The sequence below is a fragment of the Brassica rapa genome, chromosome A01 (assembly GCF_000309985.2).
Source record: "Brassica rapa cultivar Chiifu-401-42 chromosome A01, CAAS_Brap_v3.01, whole genome shotgun sequence".
Lineage (NCBI taxonomy): Eukaryota > Viridiplantae > Streptophyta > Magnoliopsida > Brassicales > Brassicaceae > Brassica > Brassica rapa.
Window position 1 is genome coordinate 10712782 of NC_024795.2, and position 23789 is coordinate 10736570.

General features: G+C 37.1%; 3 protein-coding genes across 5 annotated transcripts; 2 read left to right on the forward strand and 1 right to left on the reverse strand.

Moving 5' to 3' along the window:
• Positions 1 to 220: 220 nt before the first annotated feature.
• LOC103869343 (metalloendoproteinase 1-MMP) lies at positions 221 to 3974 on the forward strand. Its single transcript, XM_009147412.3, has one exon. The coding sequence runs from the start codon at positions 2693 to 2695 to the stop codon at positions 3767 to 3769; it is 1077 nt and encodes a 358-aa protein (XP_009145660.1). The 5' UTR covers positions 221 to 2692; the 3' UTR covers positions 3770 to 3974.
• Positions 3975 to 4265: 291 nt separating this feature from the next.
• Positions 4266 to 11432, forward strand: LOC103869833 (DEAD-box ATP-dependent RNA helicase 28). Of its 2 annotated transcripts, XM_033274784.1 has the most exons (20): positions 4266 to 5150; positions 5221 to 5403; positions 5473 to 5541; positions 5630 to 5736; positions 5824 to 5902; positions 6009 to 6182; positions 6350 to 6498; positions 6588 to 6683; positions 6781 to 6883; positions 6973 to 7035; positions 7117 to 7178; positions 7281 to 7377; positions 7461 to 7579; positions 7662 to 7704; positions 7771 to 7872; positions 7964 to 8056; positions 8152 to 8259; positions 8329 to 8615; positions 8724 to 10009; positions 10097 to 11432. In XM_033274784.1, exons 1-19 carry the CDS (start codon positions 4809 to 4811, stop codon positions 8737 to 8739), a joined length of 2292 nt encoding a protein of 763 aa, XP_033130675.1. In that variant the 5' UTR covers positions 4266 to 4808; the 3' UTR covers positions 8740 to 10009; positions 10097 to 11432. The 2 variants fall into 2 exon arrangements, with proteins under 2 accessions (XP_033130675.1, XP_033130672.1); XM_033274781.1 differs by having other exon boundaries at positions 8329 to 10009.
• Positions 11433 to 20099: 8667 nt separating this feature from the next.
• LOC103869350 (zinc finger protein ZAT9) lies at positions 20100 to 22658 on the reverse strand. 2 transcript variants are annotated; one of them, XM_009147425.3, is made up of 2 exons: positions 20901 to 22658; positions 20100 to 20603 (listed from the first exon to the last, which is right to left on the reverse strand). In XM_009147425.3, exons 1-2 carry the CDS (start codon positions 21422 to 21424, stop codon positions 20525 to 20527), a joined length of 603 nt encoding a protein of 200 aa, XP_009145673.1. In that variant the 5' UTR covers positions 21425 to 22658; the 3' UTR covers positions 20100 to 20524. The 2 variants fall into 2 exon arrangements, with proteins under 2 accessions (XP_009145673.1, XP_009145681.1); XM_009147433.3 differs by having other exon boundaries at positions 20100 to 20593; positions 20891 to 22658.
• Between the last annotated feature and the right edge of the window lie 1131 nt (positions 22659 to 23789).

The window sequence follows — 23789 nt, forward strand, 5'->3', positions numbered from 1 at the left end:
ATTGAAAAAAAATTAAGATAACAACACAATATATAAGAATTATCTTATTTAAAAAAATATAATATTATAAATAAAATTTTGTTTTTAATATGTAATTAATTATATATAAAGTTCATTAAGGGTTTTAAATTTTATAATTAAAAATATGTTTTAAGATAACAACAAAATATATAAGAATTATCTTTTTAAAAATTAATAATAATATTATTAATAGAAATTTGTTTTTGATTATATAGTTAATTATATATAAAATTCATTAAGGGTTTCAAATTTTATAATTAAAAATATGTTTTAAGATAACAACAAAATAGATAAGAGTTATCTTTTTAAAAATTAATAATAATATTATTTATAGAAATTCGTTTTTGATTATATAGTTAGTTATATATAAATTCATTAAGAGTAGTATAGATATTAACCGCTCTAACTTTTAATGTGAGAGCTCTATTGCTAAAATATCTTTTAGTTGATTAATATTTAATTATGAATTGTTTATATGTTATTTTCCTAACTTTTATAATTGAAAAAAAAAATTAAGATAACAACACAATATATAAGAATTATCTTATTTTAAAAAAATCTAATATTATAAATAAAATTTTGTTTTTAATTATGTAATTAATTATATATAAAATTCATTAAGGGTTTTAAATTTTATAATTAAAAATATGTTTTAAGATAACAACAAAATATATAATAATTATCTTTTTAAAAATTAATAATAATATTATTAATAGAAATTCGTTTTTGATTATATAGTTAATTATATATAAATTTATTAAGGGTAATATAGACATTAACCGCTCTAACTTTTAATGTGAGGGTTCTATTGCTAAAATTTAGTTCGCAAATAATAGTATAGATAGATTATGTCGAGGTAGTTATAGCCTACAACTTATTTGGTAACAAAAAAAAAGTATAAAACTCCTGACGTTTTGTGGATAGTGAGAGTTGAATACGATAGGACTAATCTCAAAATTCATTTAAATAAATTAGGCTAATTAATAAAGTAGTTTATCCTTATTGGTTCAACCTCCCTATCTTCTTCAAGAGGAGAGCTCTTCTGTTAGTTGTCTCATTTCACACGTTACCCTCTTACTGATCCCTGTGGATATCTTCTTCGTGTAAACTTTCCTAATAACCAAATATCTCAACTATAACAATCCTTAAGGCCTTGATTCTTCAATAATCGTTAAATAAGGATCGGATGGATATATACATATGAAATTAAAATTTACCTAATTCTGGTCAACAAACTCAATGGAACCTCAACTATACTCCAACGAACCCAATCCCAATCATCTACTGAAACTCATTGATTAATTAGCTCATTTTAATCACGAATGTTAATCCATTAATAGCGTGCGCATACTTTTCTTTTGTTGTTGATCAACTTTATGTAGACATGTCAATTCACTAATTTATACCTTTTGGGACTTCATCATTCAGTTAACACATACAAAATTATTATAATTTTCTGATCTTTTAAAGTCTTAACTCATAATCTATATTCTAATCGTTTTTTGCCATCCAGTTAGCGCGATGTTTAACATTGATCATATATCGTCTATGCGATTCGATGTTGAAACATTAATTTTGACTTCCCAACTTTAAAAGCTAACCAAAAGTTAGCTTAAAAGACTTTTAAAAGCTAATGTACATAACAATTATGACTTAAAAATAATTAAAAACGTAGTTAAGATCTATACTAAATTTTTTATATTTTAAAAAATCTAAGGGTTAATCCTGCATGTGGATGTGGTGGGTGACGAAAGAGGCGGAAAGTTCTTTAAAGACCCGGGTTGAAACCTCACACTCAAATTACCATATGTGTGGTCAGACGATATGAATATCTAATTTTTCTTACAAACAACCAGATTTGTATGGCGTGGCATCGGAAAACAAGTTCTCAGAGATTAGTCGGTTGGATCTTAATCTGCCGGATTCAAGGGTTGACTCTACATATGTATGAAAAATATTACGGGATATGAATATGATTCTCAAATACAATACATGTGTCACAAACATGGATGGTTTAACATTGTTAGGGGTCTTAGGACAATTTATTTTTTACCCTTCAAATTTATTTTTTCTTCAATATTTTAAATATATTTTTCTCTTAAATTTTTTAACAGTAATATTTTGTGATGTAAAGAGACCTATATAGATTTAAAATATTTTTGGCCCCCTTATTAATTTTATTTATTAATTTTTTAAAATATATCATTTATGAAAAAAAATTGAACCCCTTAACTACTAATATACGAGGGCACACGGGTTTGAGTTCGGGACGGTCGCATGGATTGTCTCCGTAGTTACCCGACACTGGTCACAAATAGCATGGATGTATATCTAAAGTTAATTAATTTGTGGTACATATTAAATCAATGTAACGGGGTATTCATTGTCCTATTAGAACAAGGAATCAATGAACTTAAAATCTAGTTAATTCCTAAACCGGACAGGATTCAGTTGACCTGACCAACCAACTTCCAAGTAGTAAGACCAAATTGCACCCTTACGTCAGAATCTATATAACTCTTTCCCACTTTTATGTCTCTCTTTCACCTTTCTTCTAAATCGATCTTACCTCTACCTCCATATAACTTCTTATTTAAATCAACTTTTAAATAGATTCAGAATCTTTATATCTCACGCAGACAATACCTCTCCGTGGGTTTCGTTAGAACCCATGTCTCAGAATCCAATCCACAGAAACATAGCACTCTTTGTTGTGTTAATCACGTTCTGTTTCTTGTTCTGTTCTGCCAGAAACTTACCGGAGGTATCCACAGCTAAAGCAACTCAAACAATAAACGTCAGCAACGCCACGTGGCATAATTTCGCACGTCTTGTGGATGTCCAGGTAGGCAGCCACGTCAGCGGCGTATCAGAACTCAAAAGATACCTCCACCGTTTCGGCTACGTAACAGAAGACGCGACGGACTTCTCCGACGTGTTCGATGGTCATCTTGAATCCGCGATATCTCTGTACCAACAAAACCTCGGTTTACCGATAACCGGAAGACTCGACACGAGTACCGTCACTCTCATGTCGTCACCGCGTTGCGGCGTTAGCGATACACACATGATCGACACCGGCGTGTACACAACGGCGCGTTATACGTATTTCGGCGGTAAGCCTAAGTGGAACCGCGACACGCTAACATACGCCTTCTCGGAAATACACAAACTCGATTACTTGAACTCCGACGACGTTAAAAAAGCTTTCCGACGATCTTTTGGTCGGTGGGCGAGCGTGATTCCGGTGACTTTTGAGGAGACTGATGATTACTCCTCGGCGGATTTAAAGATCGGATTTTTCTCCGGCGATCACGGTGACGGGCAGCCGTTTGACGGTGTTCTCGGAACCTTAGCTCACGCCTTTGCGCCGGAGAACGGGAGGCTTCACCTTGACGCGGCGGAGACATGGGTCGTTGACGATGACTTCAAGGGTAAAGGATCGACGGTGGCGGTTGATTTGGAGTCGGTGGCGACTCACGAGATTGGTCACTTGCTGGGGTTAGGACATAGCTCGCAGGAGTCGGCGGTTATGTACCCGAGTGTCCGGCCGAGGACAAAGAAAGTTGACCTTACGGTTGATGACGTGGCGGGTATACTGAAGTTGTATGGGGCGAATCCAAGATTACGGTTGGATTCACTGACGCAGTCGGAAGATTCTCTGCAAAACGGCGCCGTATCAGGGAGATTCTTGTCGGGGAATTTTACCGGTTATGTTCTGCTGGTTGTGCTGATTCTGTTCCTATAGGTTTTCAGGAAAATATAGTTTGAAAAAGCAAATTGTATAAATATAAAAAGGTATAGGGGAAAGGGATGGATATAGTGGAAAATGACATTTTCCATGGTCTATGGGATTATTATTCTTTGGTTTATTAATTACTTTGGGTTAAATGTACATCATTATCTCAAAAATTGAAAGATGAAGATGTTTAACATCATTGGTCCCGTTGCTATTGACGCTGCATAGATGAGGTTGATCAGTTATATTTTTGTTCCAAGTAGATCTTTATTTTCAATCAGCTAAATACATATAATTTATCTCCATATTTACTTGTTTTCTCTTAAATAAAAAATAATTAATTGCTGAAATAATGTAAGAGCAGAATATTGCTTAATATTTTTGGTAAAGTATGAACGAATCATACAAACTTATTTTAACAATTTATATATTACCAAAGTATTGGTGGTTTAGTAATGGTGTAAAAAATTTCAGTTTTTTTTTTTTTTTGTATTTCAGATATAAATTAAATTTGATAAGAAGTGTTGATTAATTTTATGAAAGATTATGAACCTAAAATCAATTCTTCCAATGGTGTGGGAATTTCTATAACTTTAACATAGTTAGAATAACATTTTTCTTCATATCCTTTAAAAAAAATATGATAATAAAAAGAAAAAGCTCTGTATAAATTTAACAAACTATCCTAAAAATTTTAAGTTAAAAATTATTAGTTTCGTGAAAGATTATGGATTTAAGATCCAAAAAAAATATGATAATAAAAAGAAAAAAAGTTTATATAAATTTAACGACCTATCCAAAATCTTTAAATTAAAAAAAATATAATGTCCGAAGTCTTGTTATGGAATATCATCAGCCTATACGAAGATAAATTACTCAAAATTTTAAATGGAACACAAGAAAAAGAAGTTATCCTGTTTTTGATGGTATAAAGTCGAACCAGACCGGTTTCTAAGATTTATAAATGGAACGGTTTATTACCCAAACCTATTTAAGTCTTTGTAATATTCAGGCGCTCGTCTCTTCGAAAACCTCATAAACCCTAGCAATGTCCGGGGCCTTCTTCTACGATGCAGACAGCGACGACGAGCTCGAGTTCCTCAACCACGAACTAAACAGTAGCGGGGAAGACAAAGCAGAAGAACGTAAAGGTCAAGCAGAAGCTGAAGAAGACGAAGATGAGAAGCCTAGAGGAGGTAAAAGAAGCACTAACGCACATTCTCCGTGGGACTTCACATCTTATTCAAGCTCCGTCGGGGAAGAACACGCCCGCCGTCACACAACCTCTATCGATGAGAAGATCTCCAAAGCTATCAAGCATCGTCCGCTTCCCATCTCCACAGAGGAAGAAGATGAAGAAGATGTCTCCGATGCCCAACACGGCAAACAAGTAAATATTCAAACTTTTAATCTCAAATTTCGAACTTGGAAACTAAAGGTGTGAACTTTAACTTGTGAAGGAGGAGGAGGAGTATCTCTCGGAAGACGAAGACACAGCTGAGCTCAAAGCAGAAGCCAAGCCGTTTTTCTCAACTGTGGATGGAGTTTCGTTTCATGCTGATTCGTTCATAAAGCTCAATCTCCCTCGTCCGTTGATTCAAGCTTGTAAAACTCTTGGATACGAGAAACCTACACCTATTCAGGTTCCGATTCTATTAAGTTTCAGTTACTATCTCGAGTTTTGATCTGAACCGCTAATGTTGCAAATGCAGGCAGCGTGTATCCCTTTAGCAATGCTGGGGCGTGATCTTTGTGCCAGTGCCATCACTGGATCAGGGAAGGTGAGCTGTAGTAGTAATTCGAGGGTTATGTTAAGAAGTGTGGTGTTTTGGTTATGGTGATTTTAGTTTCCCTTTGTAATAATAATAGACTGCTACATTCGCTTTACCTACTCTTGAGAGGTTGATGTACCGTCCCAAGCGGGTATCTGCTACTAGAGCTCTTATTCTCACTCCAACCAGGGAGTTGGCTGTCCAGTAAGTCGGCAACGATACCAATCCTTTACCATCTTTTGATTCTTGTTTCCTTAAAAGCTGATCTGTATTTTTGGAATGTGTTAACAGGATTCACAGTATGATTCAGAAGCTTGCACAGTATACTGATATCAAATGTGGATTGATTGTAGGAGGGCTTTCTGTGAGGGTATATGGATCTTATCTGTCTCTAATGTTTAATTCCTCTCTTAGAAACGTCTCTTACAATGGAATGATAGCAAGCTTTGCTAAATCTTTTATGTTTCTTGTGTTAGGAGCAAGAGGTTGTTCTGAGGTCAATGCCAGATATTGTTGTGGCGACTCCTGGACGTATGATAGATCATTTGCGCAATTCTATGTCTGTGGATTTGGATGATCTTTCGGTTTTAATTCTCGATGAAGCAGATCGCCTCCTACAGACTGGGTTTGCCACTGAAATACAAGAGCTGGTATCTATCCTTTTTTCATTACATTCTGATGCTTGGTTCTTGTGTACATATAATGATACTGAGCTCTAGTGAATTCGTCTCGCCTTTGCTAGTTTCTAGTCCGCAGAATTGAGCATTAAATTAATTTATCTTTGCTGGAGAAGTTTATGTTAGGCTTTTCATTGCAGGTTCGCTTATCTCCCAAGAGGAGGCAAACAATGCTCTTCTCAGCGACAATGACTGACGAGGTTAAAGAGCTGGCCAAACTCTCATTGAACAAACCGTTGCGTCTCTCAGCGGATCCATCAGCTAGAAGGCCTCCAGGCCTGACTGAGGAGTATGTCAGCTTCTACTTTATCATTTCCAGCCTACTTATGATTCTGAGTATACATCATTGAGGCCTAACTCGTTATCTGGTAACTGTAGGGTGGTGAGAATACGCAGGACGCGTGAGGCAAATCAGGAAGCCGTTCTTCTTTCATTATGCACAAGAACTTTTAAATCAAAAGTCATCATCTTTAGGTTAGACTTCACTAAGAATGTGATGCCTTTCTAATCCAAGTATTTACCCTTATATTTCACTTAGAGATTTGCTTATTTTTTGTTCTTCTTGCTGCAGTGGAACAAAACAGGCTGCACATAGACTGAAAATTTTATTCGGACTCGCTGGCCTCAAAGCAGCTGAGCTTCACGGAAACCTAACTCAAGCACAACGTCTTGATGTAAGAAACCTGGACTCATCAGTTTTTTTTTGTTCATCACTACCTCTGTTTGGCTCTTTGCAAGAACACTTAATGGTATCGTTTTGCAGTCTTTGGAACATTTCAGAAAGCAAGAGGTTGATTTTCTCATTGCTACTGATGTGGCTGCTCGAGTAAGTATAAGAAACAGATGCCTTATTTTCCAGATTGCTCTATTATTTAACTTCCTGAACACTCTTGTTTGATCAATCCAGGGGCTTGACATTATTGGTGTCCAAACAGTTATAAATTATGCATGTCCTCGGGAAATAGACAGGTAAAATAAAATATGATATAATTGAATTAAAATTTAAAAGGTATATTAGCTCTATTCTTAACTGATGCGAGGATAATATTTTTGTTCCTTTTGACTTTGCAGTTATGTACACAGAGTTGGTAGAACAGCTAGGGCTGGGAGGAAAGGTTATGCAGTAACGTTTGTGACTGACAATGACCGATCACTTTTGAAAGTCATTGTAAGCGAATGTTACTATTGCACATTGTCATTATTGCTTTAGTTTTGTCAGTTAAATTGATTTTTTGTTATTTGGGTTACAAGGCAAAGAAGGTGGGTTCAAAGTTAAAGAGCAGAATCATTCCAGAGCAGTCAATAGTCAAGTGGTCTCAGATAATCGATGAAATGGAAGATCAATACTCGGCTGTTATTCGAGAAGAGAGGTTTCATTTCACATCCATCAAAGTATTGCGTTATTCATTGATCTGTTTAGTCCTGGTTTTGAGGTTTTTTACTCGGTTGCAGGGAAGAGAGAGCTCTAAGGAAAGCCGAAATGGAATTTGCAAAGGTATGCATCTTTGGGTTTTAGAATTTAATCAGTTGTCATTGGCTTGATTTCTCATTGGTGGTACAGGCGGAGAACATGATTGAGCATAGAGATGAAATATATGCACGGCCAAAAAGGACTTGGTTCATGACAGAGAAGGAGAAGAAGCTCGTGGCCAAAGCTGAGAAGGTATCATTTTATTACTGCCTTCTCTTTCATCTAAACCTTAAAATGAATATTTTCTGAGGTGATTGTTGTCTGAATCATTCTGTCTGAACAGGATTCTGCACGGAACCCTTCTGGAAAGGAACTAATTAGTGCTGATATAGCGGAGGACCTCAAGATGAAGGAGAAGAGAAAACTCGAACGCGAGGTCCGTTTATTATTTCTTGGTTAGTGTTGGTATTCTCATTGTCTTCTTCTTACTAGAGAACTTACAGTTCTCTTGATCATATCATGCAAGTACAGAAGAATCTCCCGAGGAAAAAACGTAGAAAGCTTGAAGCTGCCAGAGAGATGCTAGAGGATAACGAAGGAGAAGAAGATGGTGAAGACCAAAAACGAGGAAGAACAAGAGTAAGTATTTCAGTGACAACTGTAATATGATGAAACATTGTGTTGATTTTGAAACGTGTTTGTTTTCAGGGGATGGAAAAGAAGAAGAAGCAAGAACCGGATAAGAAAGGACTGACACTAGTGGATCTTGGTTACCGGCGAGCAAAGGCTGTAAAAGCAAAACAGCGAGCAATTGATTCTGGTAAGATGGATAGACCAACGCCGAACAAGAAACAAAACCTAAACCGAAGTGAACCAAAAACACAGCTTAGAAATGAAGAGATGAAAGATATGTTCAAGAGTGATATGAGCGACAAGAAACAAGGCACAGCAAAACCTAAGGGGAAGTCGAAGAACTCTTTCAAGAGCAAAGGGCGGTTAGTAAAACGTTACTTTTAATAGCCAAATCTTAGATTCATAATCATGAAAAATTTTAAGGTAAATATTAAGATGAGTTTTTTTTTTACATTTTCTCTCTCGTGCAGATATAAACGTAGGTAAGAAGAAAACTTCGTTTTGAAAGATGTCAAAGGATGAAAGAGTTAACACAATTTTATTATTTACTTTAATATCATAGAGAATGGGACGTTAAAGATTTTGTTCTTACTATGGTTTTATAATCTTATGATACAACTTGCAAAAAGGTCACGGTAGTGGCGATCGTTATTCATTGTTGTTGCCCATGTCTAGCAAAATCCTATCAGCACCATTAAGGGTTTTAAATTGAACCATGTGTACGTAGCATGCATGTGGTGATTTTTTGAACATGCATGTCTCTGTATGACACATTGACACGCTCCAAAGATTCCACAACCTCAATCTTACGGTTTAGCTTTAATGTACAAATAAACAATATTCAGGACACAGTACTTCACAATAGTGGACATGATATCCTAACGATCTGAAAAACCCGAACCAAAATCCGAAATGAATTAACAAATTATCCGAATAGATATTGAATTAGGAGAACACGAATATATATCCAAAGATAACCGAACATATGTATACTTAATCGTATATTTCTAATTTACTTCTATCATTTTACTAAAAATATTTATATTGATGTTACATATAACTAAGAACAAAAATATATTTCATTCGTACATTAAAAAAAATTATATCCAAAATTTCAAAACAACATCTAAATTAGTGTTTTTCTGTTTTTAAAATTTTATTTGTAAACCTATTAATTGTTCGCTCTATTAAAAATTAGAAGATCAGTTAAATTAAAGGTATATTTTTAAATACAAGAAACTTGAGCAATGAAAATTTTGATTTTTTTTTTCAAAATCTAAACATCCGAACCAACTTGAAATAATCGAACCCGGACTAAAAATACCGGAACTCGATCCGAACTGTAAAAATATCTGAACAGGTTCTTTATCCATATACCAAAATCCCAAAAATCTGAAATAACCGATCCGAACTCAAACGGGTATCAAAACGTTCATCCATATTTTACAAGAAACCCAATGAAAGGAAAAAATAGCAAATGCAAGTACACACCAGTGTTGTCTTTGCTAAGGAGACATACTAGAATTTCTATAATTATCCCTGGATCAGAAATCTTGCAGGCGACATTAAACTTCAAGGTAAACCTGAAAAAGAAAAAGAGTAATTAACAATACCTATTCTTAACATTTATACCCAAAAAAGTAACAAGAGTCTATAGCATTTTATGTAAACACACCAGTGCTGCATTCGCTATACCCAAGCGGGTCTTTGCTACTAGAGTTCTTATTCTCACTCCAACCAGGGAGTTGGCTGTCCAGTAAGTCGGCAACGATAGCAAACCTTTACCATCTTTTGATTCTTGTTTCCTGAAAAGCTGATTTGTATTTTTGGAATGTGTTAACAGGATTCACAGTATGATTCAGAAGCTTGCACAGTATACTGATATCAAATGTGGATTGATTGTGGGAGGGCTTTCTGTGAGGGTATGGATCTTATCTGTTTCCAATGTTTGAGATTCATAGATCTCAGTTTACATTATTTGATGTTTGAGAGCAAGTTTAATTCCTCTCTTAGAAACGTCTCTTACAATGGAATGGTAGCAAGCTTTGCTAAATCTTTCATGTTTCTTGTGTTAGGAGCAAGGGGTTGTTCTGAGGTCAATGCCAGATATTGTTGTGGCGACTCCTGGAAGTATGATAGATCATTTGCGCAATTTTATGTCTGTGGATTTGGATGATCTTTCGGTTTTAATTCTCGATGAAGCAGATCGCCTTCTACAGACTGGGTTTGCCACTGAAATACAAGAGCTGGTATCTATCCTTTTTTCTTTACATTCTGATGCTTGTTGATATGTTTGGTTCCCGTGTACATATAATGATACTGAGCTCTAGTGAATTCGTCTCGCCTATTTTTTTTTTTATTTTTTTTTGAATTGAATGTTAAATTTAATTCAAAGAAAAAACAATTTGTCTCGCCTTTGCTAGTTTCTAGTCCGCAATAATTGAGCATTAAATTAATTTATCTTTGCTGGAAAAGTTTATGTTAGGCTTTTCATTGCAGGTTCGCTCATCTCCCAAGAGGAGGCAAACAATGCTCTTCTCAGCGACAGTGACTGAAGAGGTTAAAGAGCTAGTCAAACTCTCCTTGAACAAACCGTTGCGTCTCTCAGCAGATCCATCAGCTAGAAGGCCTCCAGGCCTGACTGAGGAGTATGTCAGCTTCTACTTTATCATTTCCAGCCTCCTTAATAGCTAGATTATAGTTTTGAGTATATATCTGAACTTCTAAGGTGAATAGGAAAAAAATGTTTTTAGAAAAGCATGAGTTATTTTTGTGTTTGACTTGAAATTTTAGGTTATATTTGAAAAAAATCCTTTAATCTATCGGCCAGTATTTTTGTCTAATTATCTCGTTACCTGTTTATACCTAAATACATATATTTTGAAAATGATAAGTATTACGTAATTTATAACTATATACCTATTAAGAAATTTCTCAATAAACCAAAAAAGTGTCAAGTCTAATTGACATATTGTGGGATTATTACTGTGAGTTAATTATTAATTGAGAAATTCCATATAATATCCATTTTTAAGTTTTTGTTACAAAAACAGCACTCAACGAAGAAAATGACCAAAATCAGTTTTATTAATGGGTAAAAATACATTTTTACTCTATGGTTAACTATTCTAGACTTAGGGTTTAGAGTAGAGTTTTGGGATAGGGTTTCAAATTAAAAAAAAAACAAAAATAAATATAAAAAATTTCAGAATAAAAAAAATTATTTGTGTCATTTTTTAAGGTTATTTTTGTGACAAAAACTTAAAAATAACTATTTTAGAGAATTAATTTAGGGTGTTTGTTTTTGTTGGACATTTTTCCTAGAAATGATTCATATATATATATATATATATATGTATATTAATTGAATTTGTTAAAAATCCATCTTCATTATTTTGACATATAAAAGAGAAATCATTTATCTTTCTTTTCTTATGTTAGCGTTGATGTTCGAAGGACTCTACTTTGTTTTCTGGTCCGAAGCCTTCGGCCTAGAAGATTGCGGAAAAGGAGATGAAGAAAAAGATACTATAACTTTTTTTTTGTTCAAACTTAAAACTTCATTAGATGGGCTTAGTTTTACATGGTCCAAAGGGCCTGCTTTGCTACAGAATCTGCTCTAGAGTTTTCTGATCGGAGAATAAACTTAAAAACATACGACATAAATGAGAGAAGCAGTTGGTAGATATCACAGAGCGGTCCATGGATCTCAAGCAATAACACCCTCCTGTTGATTGTGTTGATGAGGACTTGGGAGTCGGATGAGGGTCGAGGCCATTCCGCGTGATCGAGCAAAGGTTATGGCTTTAAGGACAGCCAGAGTTTCTGCCATGAGGGGCGATGAGACGAAAGTCGCATTTTCTGCATGTTGTGATGGCGAGACCAGATCATCAACGATCCAACCAAAGCCTGCGTTTCCCATCAGTGGGTTCCATGCTGCATCGGTGAAGATAGCGCATAGATGGGGAGCTCTAGGGATTGGTTTGAGTCTGATCAAAGGTTTCGATCGGTTTGGATTTGGGGGAGGCTGGGCCATCATCCATTCACGAGCATCAGAGATGGCTTTCCGGATTGTCTCTTCGGGTGAGAAGTTTCTCTTCTCGAAAATTAGTTGATTCCTGGAGCACCAGATTGACCACACGATCCATGCCGAGAGAGTCCCTGCTTCGATACCTGTTGGCGGTAGAGAAGGTATCTTCCTAACTCTATTCCAGCCCTCAGGGAAGGAGGTGAAGCTTAGAGAGTTTATATATAGAACTTGCTGATGGTGCTAACTCCCAAACTTTCTTTGCATAGGGACAATTTATAACTAAACCTAACAATCTCGTTCAGATAGAAACATAATGATTAACGGTCTCATGCATATAGCGACCCTAATACACATTGTAGGGATATATAATTAGTGCGTATGTCAAGTTTAGCAAATAAGAACAATGATGTTTTTCCACACGAGTACAGACGCATACGGGCTACATTTGTACTACACATGTAATCATTTGTAGCTCTACATTGGTGAATATACCTTATGGACAGTACTAAACGACTAAACGAGTATGCATCGAAGAAGACTGCCTGATAATTATGAGCTCACACGTCGTGAGGTGAGCAATTGATACCTAGTGAACGAAATTCATTCCCAAACACATTTAGAAGATAATTATTTTGTATAACTTTCTCTAGGTCTAAAATGTATTATATAATTAATACTAGTGTTTTGTTTGAAAATATTGAAAAATGTTTGTATATGTTATCAAAATGTTGCAATGAATTTTCCTGTAAAAGTGATATTTTCATTTTTGGTTAAAGGGGAATTTATACAGGATGTAAGCATTCATCTTGGATTGCTCTGTTTATTGAGTACGGGAAGTGGAGGGAAAAGGTTGTAGCTGGTCGATGTTGACTTTGGTGTTAGGGTCAATTTTATTTATATAAAAAAACAACCTTGATGGAAAAAAAAAAAGCATTCATCTTGGATCATACTGTCTTGTTTAAAGAAAAAGTGATGGGTTTTGTTGTTCACGTGGTTCCTTTTAAATATTAGTATACCGTTTTTCTTGTAGTCTGAGGAGTTATATATTAATTTGGATGCGATTATTTATATAATTAATATTTTTGGTAAAATGTTAAATTTTATATAATTATTAAACACATATAACTTTCGTTTTGTTTTTGTGTGATGGGAATATGGTGAAAATTGAGATCGAAGCAAAGATAAGCACTTAACACTATAGATTCCATTGTGTAAGCCTCTTCTTTACTCAACAATTTATTAAAGTTCCAACAACTCAAATTCAAATATCTGCCTTTTATATTCTTTGGTAACGTGATGTATGTATATATTCGGCTTTTTAATAAAACCGTAATTACCAAGCATATATTAGCAATGTAGTGTTTTTTTTTTTTGACGACAAACGGCCATTCTATTACTCAAGCTTGAGGTGGTCTGGGTAACCAGACCGGAATAGAACAACCAATGAAAAGTAACTCCCTATGAAAGCTCCTAGCAGTCTTAGCTAAAAAATCAGGAAAATGATTGCGTAGCCGTGGTACATGAGTGATCTTGAAGTCCGGAAAACAAATCTGCAGCGTCTCTATCTTCTCCAGCTCTGTCGCAAATCTTGGCCACTTCTGGGGTTCATTTATCATTGCGATCAACTCTTTGCAGTCCGTTCCAAAGCTCTGGCACGGCGAGTGTTGAAGCATGTTCTCCATCGCCCATCGCAGCGCTTCTACCTCCGAATGCAACGCTGATTCACATCGAGTAAAGTTTCGTGTTCCCAAAAGTTGTATGTCCTCCCTACTATCCAACCAGACCCATCCACATCCACTAAAGCGATCAGAAGCTGTCCAAGATCCATCTAACAAGCAGATATTACCCAAGCTTAAGACTTGGTTTACATCATTGTTGCTGGCCTGGACTTGTTGCGGTATCATCTCATTTGCGTTGAACCAGGCTTGGCATTCACTCTCTGCGTATCGAACGAGTTCCAAAGGATCTCTATCTATACCCCTGAAAAGCTTATCATTGCGAGCCTTCCAAATATACCATATTATCCAGGGATAAGGATCCCTGTCTTGGTCTGGCACAATGATATTATTTTTCCTCCAGAAAAGATAGTCCATGTTTGTGTAGACGCTCGCCACTGGGAATATACCAGGACTTGTAGGAGTTACCGATAGAGACCATACTTGCAAGGCTGGAGGGCATTCAAATATTGCATGAGTTACAGATTCCTCTATTTCCCCACACCTTGGGCAATAATTATCGCACCTCATATTACGCCTTACTAGATTCCTTGTTACTGCTACCTGACCTGTGATCAATTGCCATATAAGATGGCACATCTTCCTTGGTGCTTTCAACTTCCAAGCAAAGGCTTGAAGTTTAGTGATACTTGGCTCTAATATTTCCTTTTCCTCTTCTTGCTGCAATAGGTTCTGAGCAACCCAGTATCCAGACTTGACTGTGTATTGGCCATTTCTCGTGTAGTTCCAACAAAAGGTATCTCGACGGTGAGTAGAGCTTATAGCCATACTACAGATGAGAGGTATATCATCAGGATGGACATAATCATCTAGCAATCCTACATCCCACTCCTTTGATTCCTGATTAATGATGTCACTGACTCTCATGTTTAGGTTCATCACAGGGGCCATAGGTCTAGCCGGTCTAGCAGGTGTCGTTGGAATCCACGGATCCTCCCACACCCTGACGTCATAACCAGAGTGAATCTTCTGTCTGATCCCTAGCAGTAAAAGCTTCCTCGCTGCGGAGATGCTTGTCCACACATATGATGGGCTGCTAGTAGAGGTCGCCCTCAATGGCGAGGTCATCCTATAATATCGCCCCCTTAATACTCGGGCAACCAGTGAATCAGGGTATTGGACCAGTCTCCATAATTGTTTTGCCAATAGTGCTAAATTGAACTCATGAATTAGCCGGAAGCCAATACCGCCCTCCTCTTTGGGTAAACAAACCTTGGCCCATTTTGCCCAGTGTATTCCTCTCTTCGGAGGATTCGAGCTCCACCAAAATTGTGCAATGGCACTAGTGAGATTTTCACAGATCTCCAATGGAAGCAGAAACGTCGACATAACGTATGTCGGAAGAGCTAATAAAATGGATTTGATCATTACTTCCTTTCCTCCTTTCGAGAGCCATCGACCAGTCCATCCATTGACTCTGTGCATCAGATTTTCCTTTAGAAATGCAAAAAGTTTACATTTAGAGCCACTAATATCCTCTGGGATCCCCAAATACTTTCCCATCCCTCCATCATTGTGAATTCCAAGTGTATCTTTAACCTCTTGCCGGGTGGCTGCATTAATCCTCTTACCAAAGAGTAAGGAAGACTTGTCAAAGTTTATACATTGTCCAGATGCTTTGCCATATTTCCTGACTACTTTCATCACTTCTTCACATTCACGGGGCTCCGCCTTACAGAAGAAAAGGCTATCATCAGCAAAGAGAAGGTGGGATACCGAAGGACATGCGCGTGTGATACGCATCCCCGTTATCTTCCCTTGGTTCTCTGCATGATTGAGAAGGCTAACGAGCGCTTCCGTGCACAGAATAAAAATGAAAGGAGACAAAGGATCTCCTTGACGCAGACCTCTACCTGGAATAATATTTCCTCTTGGCTGCCCATTCATGAGAACTTTGTATTTGACCGACGTAATGCACCTCATAATCCAGGTGATCCATGTCTCAGAGAATCCCATCTTACGCATCACAGATTCGATAAACGACCATTCCATCCTATCATATGCCTTACTCATATCTGTCTTGATGGCCATCCTCTTATTACGTCCACTCGGTTTTGTTCGTAGAGCATGGAACATCTCTTGAGCAATCATGATATTATCTGATATCTGTCTTCCAGCAACAAAGGCTGACTGGGTTTCTGATATCAAACCTGGCAAATATTTCTTTAGTCTCTGGCATAAGACCTTCGAGACGATCTTGTAGCTAACATTACACAAGCTTATGGGTCGGAACTTAGCCATATCATTAGGCTTAGTTGTTTTCGGGATAAGGCATATGTTTGTATCATTCAAACCATTGGCTACATGTCCTTCAAACAGGAATTTATTCACCATAAGAGTTAAATCCTGTTTGACTATATCCCAAAACTGTTGGTAAAAAAGCGCAGTCATCCCATCTGGTCCCGGTGCCTTATCTGGATGCATAGCAAAGAGAGCTAATTTAACCTCCCATTCTGAAACAGGAGCAGTGAGACTGTCATTCATTGTTCCTGTGATCGTCTTAGGAACCTCAGATAACGCCTCTTCAATATCCTCTGGTGTAGATGACTCAAAGATTTGTCTAAAATAACTAGTAGCAATGGCTACCAGTCCTTCCTCATCCTCAACTACATTACCATTAACATCCAGAAGCTGCGTGATTTTGTTCCTTGCTCTCCTTTGCTTCGTTAAGGCATGGAAAAATTTGGTATTTTTGTCTCCCTCTCTCAGCCAGAACACTCTACTCTTTTGTTTCCAGAACATTTCTTCTGCCTTAAGAGCATCAGATAGTTCCTTCAACGCTGCTGCAATTTCCTCCGTCGTCGCATTGTCATCTGCATATAAACCCTCAACTTTCTCCTTTAACTCCTCCACTAGCTTTGCCGAATTGATGTTGTGTTGTTTCCTCCACTCACTCAAAGCTTTCCGACAACTCGAGATATGTTCCATTATAGTAGCATTGGGGGGTAAATCAGGAGATTTCCATCCCTCAAGAATGACTTGCCTCAGTTCCTCATTGTCTAGCCATCTCCTATCAAATTTGAATTTCTTTGATCTTCTCGTTGGCTTTGTCAGTATGTCTGCAAGAATCGGACGATGATCCGATCCCCATAATCTCAAGTACTTGACATTTGAGTGTGGGAACTTCTCATGCCAATCAGCATTGCCTACTGCTCTGTCTAGACGAAACCGAACAGTTACACGTCCAGCTCTCTTCCCTACCCATGAAAGCATGTCCCCCGTAAAAGAAAACTCTAACATCCCGCAGTCTGTAAGCATTTGCTTGAAGGATAGGAACGAACTATCTGAACGCTGTCGCCCGCCTTCCTTCTCATTGTGCCCCGTAATTTCATTGAAATCTCCAATCATGAACCAAGGTCCAGCTCTAGTTGTTGAGAAACGCGTAAGACGTTCCCAAACTTGATCTCTTCGTTCCAAAACAGGGTCACCATAAACAAACGTCATAAAAACTCTTATTCCATCAATGACTGCCTCAATGTCAATCATTCTGTTATTCGAAAATAAAACATTAACTTGAAATTCATCCATAAAAAATAAAGCTAAACCTCCGCTGAGACCAAGTGGCTCAACAGTAAATAAATGATCAAATCCTAAATTGGCCTGAATGTTCTGCAACAGCGGCCTTTTATTCTTCGTCTCAGAAAGAAACACAAATCCTGGGCGATGCTTCTGACACATCTCCGTAAGGCGTCGAACTGTGAGGTCGTTTCCAATCCCCCGACAGTTCCAACTGAGCGTCCTCATCTATAATCCTGTGATGAGTTTTTGGAACCCATCAACCCATCACCTTTGGACGCACTACCTCTCTGTTTCTTCGAACTCTGACTATGTTTCCTTGACCTAGTCGAGTCTCTAGCCGTATGAGCTCCTTGAGACGAAGAGGAAGGCTTCCGAGGAGATCCCCGACGGAGAATCTCAAACTTCTTGTTGTGAAGGCCCAAAGGGACATTCACCTTAGTACCTTGTCGACTGTTCTTCAACACGGTAGTAACAGTCCGTGAGGTCACATGCCCCGACGTTGCCTTGCTCACAACCTGGAGCGCCTCTCTCTCCTCCATATCTTTGAGATCTATACCAAGTAAGTCCTCATCCATCCCATCACATTCCATCATTCCATCATCCTGATTATCCTCAATCTCCATATCATTCAGTGCACCAATAATCTGATTGTCCCCAGCAACAGTTACCGGTTCATGGTCACTAAGGTCCGTGAAAGAGAGAGAACGAGTAAGCTCCTTTGCCCGCTTTGTGACATTCTCCTCCATATCGTTATGATCACCAACGTCAATTCGGGACGGCGTTACGATGGTGCTAGCCAATCTCTTAGCGCCTCTAGCGCTGTTGCTCTCTTCTACCCTCGCAGTCTGTTCCACCATCCCATTTAAATCATTGTTACTTATTCCGGAAGATTGCTCATATGGAACAATCTGACGAGAATCAGTTGCTGGTGCCACTGAGGGTTGTGACATTGTAACTAGACGCATATTAGTCTCAGCTTTCTCTCGCCACGTCTGCCGCTTGTTGCGGTCATATGGACCCTTAGAAGCTCTCGAACCTCCATATCGATCACCCCGAGTAGGATCATTGCGACGTCGCATTATCCTATCTGAATGTGTAGCATGTAGATCAGCAGGATGATATGTCCTCTGAGCGTATTTCCTATCGTCCTCATAATATCTCGAAGATGCAGCTTGTCTGGCCGAAGACTCCAGTCGTGAAGCATAGGGCTGGCGTTCATGTAACTTTAGCCCCTGCTCTCTGTTGAAGGTATGACGCTGTGCTAACTCCTGTGGAGCTTGCATTCTCGTAAAGATACCAGGACGCTCTGGTTGAGGCTGAAGGCGCGATCGCATATCCACAGAAGGACAATGATCCTTCTCATGCGTAAGCATACCACATGTAGAGCAGTGTTTAAATAACTTCTCATATTTGATCTCGATAGTGACTTCATCTCCATCTTTCGACTCCACTTTCCTTGAAAATTTTAGTGGTTTTCGAGAATCCACATCAACGAGCATACGGCCCTCCGCTACTTCCAAAGTATCAACATGAACATGGCCTAATCGTGCACCAATGTTTCTGAGATTTATGTCCGTCCAGAGATGCAAAGGAATGCCAATCACTTGGACCATAAAAGGAACAATCCACGGGTAGTCATCATGAACAATGGGTTCCCATCTTACCAGCACGAACATACAAAAGTTGAAATGGAAAGGACCCTGTCGAAGAACAGAGTTGAGATCCTCTTCCGACGTAAAATTAAGCAGGAACTTCCCGTTGCCCAAATCATTGGCCGTAATGCGATCTTCCATACCCCATTGTGATGGCATTTTCCGAAGTAACTTCTCGACATTTTGTTTCTTTGGATTCAGGACCTTCCCAATAAGTGACAAACTAAATTCGCTAGCAATCATTGTATCATCCTGATCCATCAGTTTGATCGGTGCGTCGTCATCCTCGTAGAGGATACCCTTGCCTTTCATGGCCGCCTTATGGCTAGATCGCGTTATGTAAGAAGACCCCATACGATGATATGGAGCTTGGTACACAGAGAGCCTGAGGAAACGGTTTGATTCGAATGATCAGATGGGATCAAGAAAATGATCGGGGCGCGCCTGAGGAAACGGTTTGATTCGAGTGATCGTGAAAACGATTTAGATATCGAAAGTGATGATGCAGAGCCCGGCGAGCGCAGGATCCCAGTTCGTATGAAACCAGAGCAGCTACCTTGTGAAAGACGCCACGAAGAAAACCAGCTCCACTACAAATGAAAGCTTCCACAAACGAGAGAGAAGAAGATGATGGCCAATCTAACGTCAAAGAACATATAGATCAGAGGGAGATCGACACCCAAAGAAGGTCTCGACCTTAAGTCTCGCCGTCGCCTTCAGATCGCCTTGGAGCGGCCATTAGCAATGTAGTGTATGGCAATGCAAATTCGATTTTTAAATACATGATGTTAATATCTTAATGTTTTTACATGAACAAACGAACAAGCTCACATTTGAATATCCATGATATTTTGGATGTTTTGAGTATTTACAAGTATACTAGTTGTTCCGACACACAGATGCTACACGTGACAAGAATAATATTTACATTATTAAAAAAAGACTTGCAGCCTAGCACACACTTGTGTAAACAAAAAAAAAACAGTTGAAATTAAAGTTTCTTTTAAAACACGTTAATAAATCAAATGTCCAAGATCCAAAGATCATGCAAAAGAATCAACTCAAGAATTCTAAATATCATAAAGACATAACAAAGATCCAACAATATATTATTATCATCATCGATGACCCTGAAAACTGAAGAACAAATCTTGAAGTAGTACTTGTTGCTTGTTTTATCTCTTGTCTTACATTGTTTGATAGAGATATCCGAAGATTCCAAACCAATAAATGGTTTTATAGTTTTAAGAACAATGATCCTGAAGAAACCACAAATCAGCATGATGTTTTGATCTTTTTACTGTATCCAATAATCTTTGGAAATCTCAGCTGTTTTATATGGCCGAAACTACGGTGACAACATCGTTTTCTTGCGGCGGAGGAAGATTCAGATCTATCACGCAGCGGCGGAGCAGGGGCGTCCCTTGGCACAGCCAACTAAAGCATGGGCCTTGGGCCCCCATATTTAGAGGCCCCCATTTTTGAAAATTTTATTATAAGTTTTTATAATTAATTTTGGATTTCATTGTTTTGTAAAGTAAAAAAAAATATACCAGCATCAAAATGAATTAAAGTCAATCCATTATTAATATGTTAGTGAAAAAACAAAAACAAAATAATAAAAACAAAATGGATTTACAATTATGTAGGCCCCCAACTTTTTTTTGGTTTAGGGCCTTCATAACCATAGGGACGCCCCTGCGGCGGAGCTCCGGGAATTGTCTCTTTTCCGGCTTCGTTTCTTCCGCTTCAAGAACTGGTTTCTTGACAAGTTCAATCTTTCTTGAATCTCTCGAGAGCATCATCAAACACATGGCTAAGTCATGTTCCTGAGAACCATCGGAGACAGAACTCGCCGGTTCGGGCGAGCTAATATATCTCGTCATCTTCTTACTCCTTTTCTTCTTCTTCTTCTTCTTCTTGTTCTTGGAAACCGCTGTCCTGCTCCGTTTCCGAACCGGGTCTACGGATTCAGGTTCGGTCTCGGTGTCGCTGTTGTAAACGATGGATGACTCAGGATCTTGACTGAAGACCCGGAAACTTTTCCTCGGGTTCTCTCGCAACCCGTAGACCAGAGTTTTACCTTCTGAAGAAGACGAAGACGAATACACCGAGTCGCTGAGTTTCTTCCGAGTCGGCCTGTGTGATGAGACCAAGTGGGACTTCATGTGACCTCCAAGTGCTCTGCCATTACAGAAACTCTTGGAACAGAGCTTGCATTTGTGCTTCTGCATTTTTCCAAATGAAACAAGAACAGAACTAAAGAAACCTTAAGCAGAGACTTTATGTTTCTCTGTCCTTTAGAGAGAGTAGGTAACAAGCATTCTTCTCTTTTGGTCCATACGATAACTACTACTAATGATACGTAAAGATAAACTTTATTTATTTAGTTTTAGTAGAACAATTTAGAGAAAACTATACTATTTTTAATTCGACTGACAACGATGACCACTACCGAGTATAGAATCTCGAATTAATCCTAAAGATTGGAATTTTTAATAATAAGTTTTGTGTATATTGTGATTGGAGTTATACATGTTCTTGCAAGAGAATCAGCTAAATTTTGTTTATTAAAAATGTAAAATCGTTTAAAAGAGAGACGAAATGATACACGAAAGAGCAAAAAGAAAGTTGTTGCTTTGCCTTTTATTGACTAGGCACTTCTCCAATGCATAGATGAGTTTAGAAGCTTAATAAAGGTAAATGATGTACAAAAATACCGGTAATCCAAGGTAGATGGTGTTTTACAGATGGATCCTGGAAAGAGAATGATGATTTCTCTAGACAGAGATGGTTCAGTACTTTAACAGGTTTTGAAGGGCTGATGGGGGCACGAAATGTTCGAGCTAGTCTATCTCCTCTCCATGCGGAAATGGAAGCACTACTTTGGACAATGGAATGTATGAGGAACTTACGTCAATTTCAGGTTACGTTTGCAACGGATTGTTCTCAATTGGTGAAGATGGTTTCGGAATCAGAAGAATGACCAGCTTTTGCAAGTTATTTAGAAGATTTTAAAGTCCTCAAGGAAAGTTTTTCTCGATCAGAGATTATCCATGTGCCAAGAACACAAAATACAAAGGCGGATACCCTAGCACGTCGTGCCAGGAAACAGCAGTCTTTCGTCGTTCACATGGATCAACATCCTCCAGTTTGGTTTACAGAGTTTGTATGCGTCTGTTTATGTTGATGACAAAAAAAAAAGATGTACAAAAATACAATTTTTCAAAAAAAAAACTTGACAAGAAAATGATTATTGATTGAAAAATCGTTTGCCAATATACCGAGAGATTATTGATCGTACTTATCTATATTATTAAAACTGAAGTACCTTTAGTATTGTTTGGAAACAAAGATTAAAAAATAACTGAGAATTGTTTGGAAACGTGGATAACAGATTAATTATTTTTATTTATTTATATATTTAGTCATTGTATTTATAATAAATGACATATCTCCTTTTTGTATTTTTTTTATTTACTGATTCTGTCACTATATTTAAAATTAATTTAAATTAATTAATTACAATGGTTGTTGTTTCTTTATAGTGAAAATAAAAACACACAAACTGAAATATATAGTATATATTATATAAAGGAATTTTAAATATAGTATTACTTTATTTAGTTTAATCAAATATAAAAAATTCAAGAGTTTAATTTTTAAGAAAACAAAATATCATAAAATTAAAAATAAGTCATAGAAAACTAATGCAAAAACTAAAATTTTAGGTATGTTTTTTTCATTTGAAAATAAATTCACAAAAACAACAGGTCAATATATGAATAGTACATTTACATCAAATTGCATTAAGTTATAAAAAATAATATTATATTATGTATAAATAAAAAAAATATTATCAAATATCTATATTATAAAATAAAATAATATATTCTATTCTATATGTATGGAATTTTTTTTATCAAACTAGTGGTTTATGATTTTATATTAAACACAAATTAAATCAAGCATCCGCGCAGAAAGTTCTAGTTGCTCTTATTTCGAATGAGAGAAAAAAATCAAAGCAACTTTCAACTTTGTGATGTGTTCAAGCATATGATTAGGGTCTCAATATTTTGAAATTCGAACTAGGATTGGATTTTTTTTTTTTTTTTTGGTAATCACTAGGATTGGATTTTGTTTTATGACTGCAGGTTTTATTTGAACGGTCATATAATTGCAGTTTCATGTTTCTACAAACTTGACAATCAAAATTTTGTTATCAATTACATTTTCTGTTTTATTCTTTAAATTTCCAAGCCAAACAAATGTTTATTCATGTGTTCATTTGAATGAACATCCAAAAATTGAAACAATCACATTTATATGGATCAGTTATACTCTTCTGTTCCGTAAAATTTAAGAAAATGATATAAATACATTTATGTTTTTATTAATTACATCTATTTCACTAATACTCCCTCCATATCAGTTTAACTGGTATTTAAAGATTTTGATTTTGTTTTAAAATAAGTGATGTTCTCACAATTCGAGATGAAATTTAGGGGGCGACTGGTTTTTCCGCTACCACCCGCAAACGCAGCTTTTGCGGTTAGTAGCGGTTGTCGGCGGTTTGCAACAATCACTCAAATCGCTCTA

What these genes read in the sequence shown, in the direction of transcription:
- LOC103869833 (XM_033274781.1), top strand. Translation starts at nt 4,809, where the DNA reads ATGTCCGGGGCCTTCTTCTACGATGCAGACAGCGACGACGAGCTCGAG. An exon ending in TAGGAGGGCTTTCTGTGAGG is followed by an intron (nt 5,903 to 6,008) that starts GTATATGGATCT and finishes TTCTTGTGTTAG; the next exon opens with GAGCAAGAGGTTGTTCTGAG. An exon ending in TCAAAAGTCATCATCTTTAG is followed by an intron (nt 6,684 to 6,780) that starts GTTAGACTTCAC and finishes TTCTTGCTGCAG; the next exon opens with TGGAACAAAACAGGCTGCAC.
- LOC103869343 (XM_009147412.3), top strand. Translation starts at nt 2,693, where the DNA reads ATGTCTCAGAATCCAATCCACAGAAACATAGCACTCTTTGTTGTGTTA.
- LOC103869350 (XM_009147425.3), bottom strand. Translation starts at nt 21,424, where the DNA reads ATGCAGAAGCACAAATGCAAGCTCTGTTCCAAGAGTTTCTGTAATGGC. An exon ending in GAAAAGAGACAATTCCCGGA is followed by an intron (nt 20,604 to 20,900) that starts GCTCCGCCGCAG and finishes AGGGACGCCCCT; the next exon opens with GCTCCGCCGCTGCGTGATAG.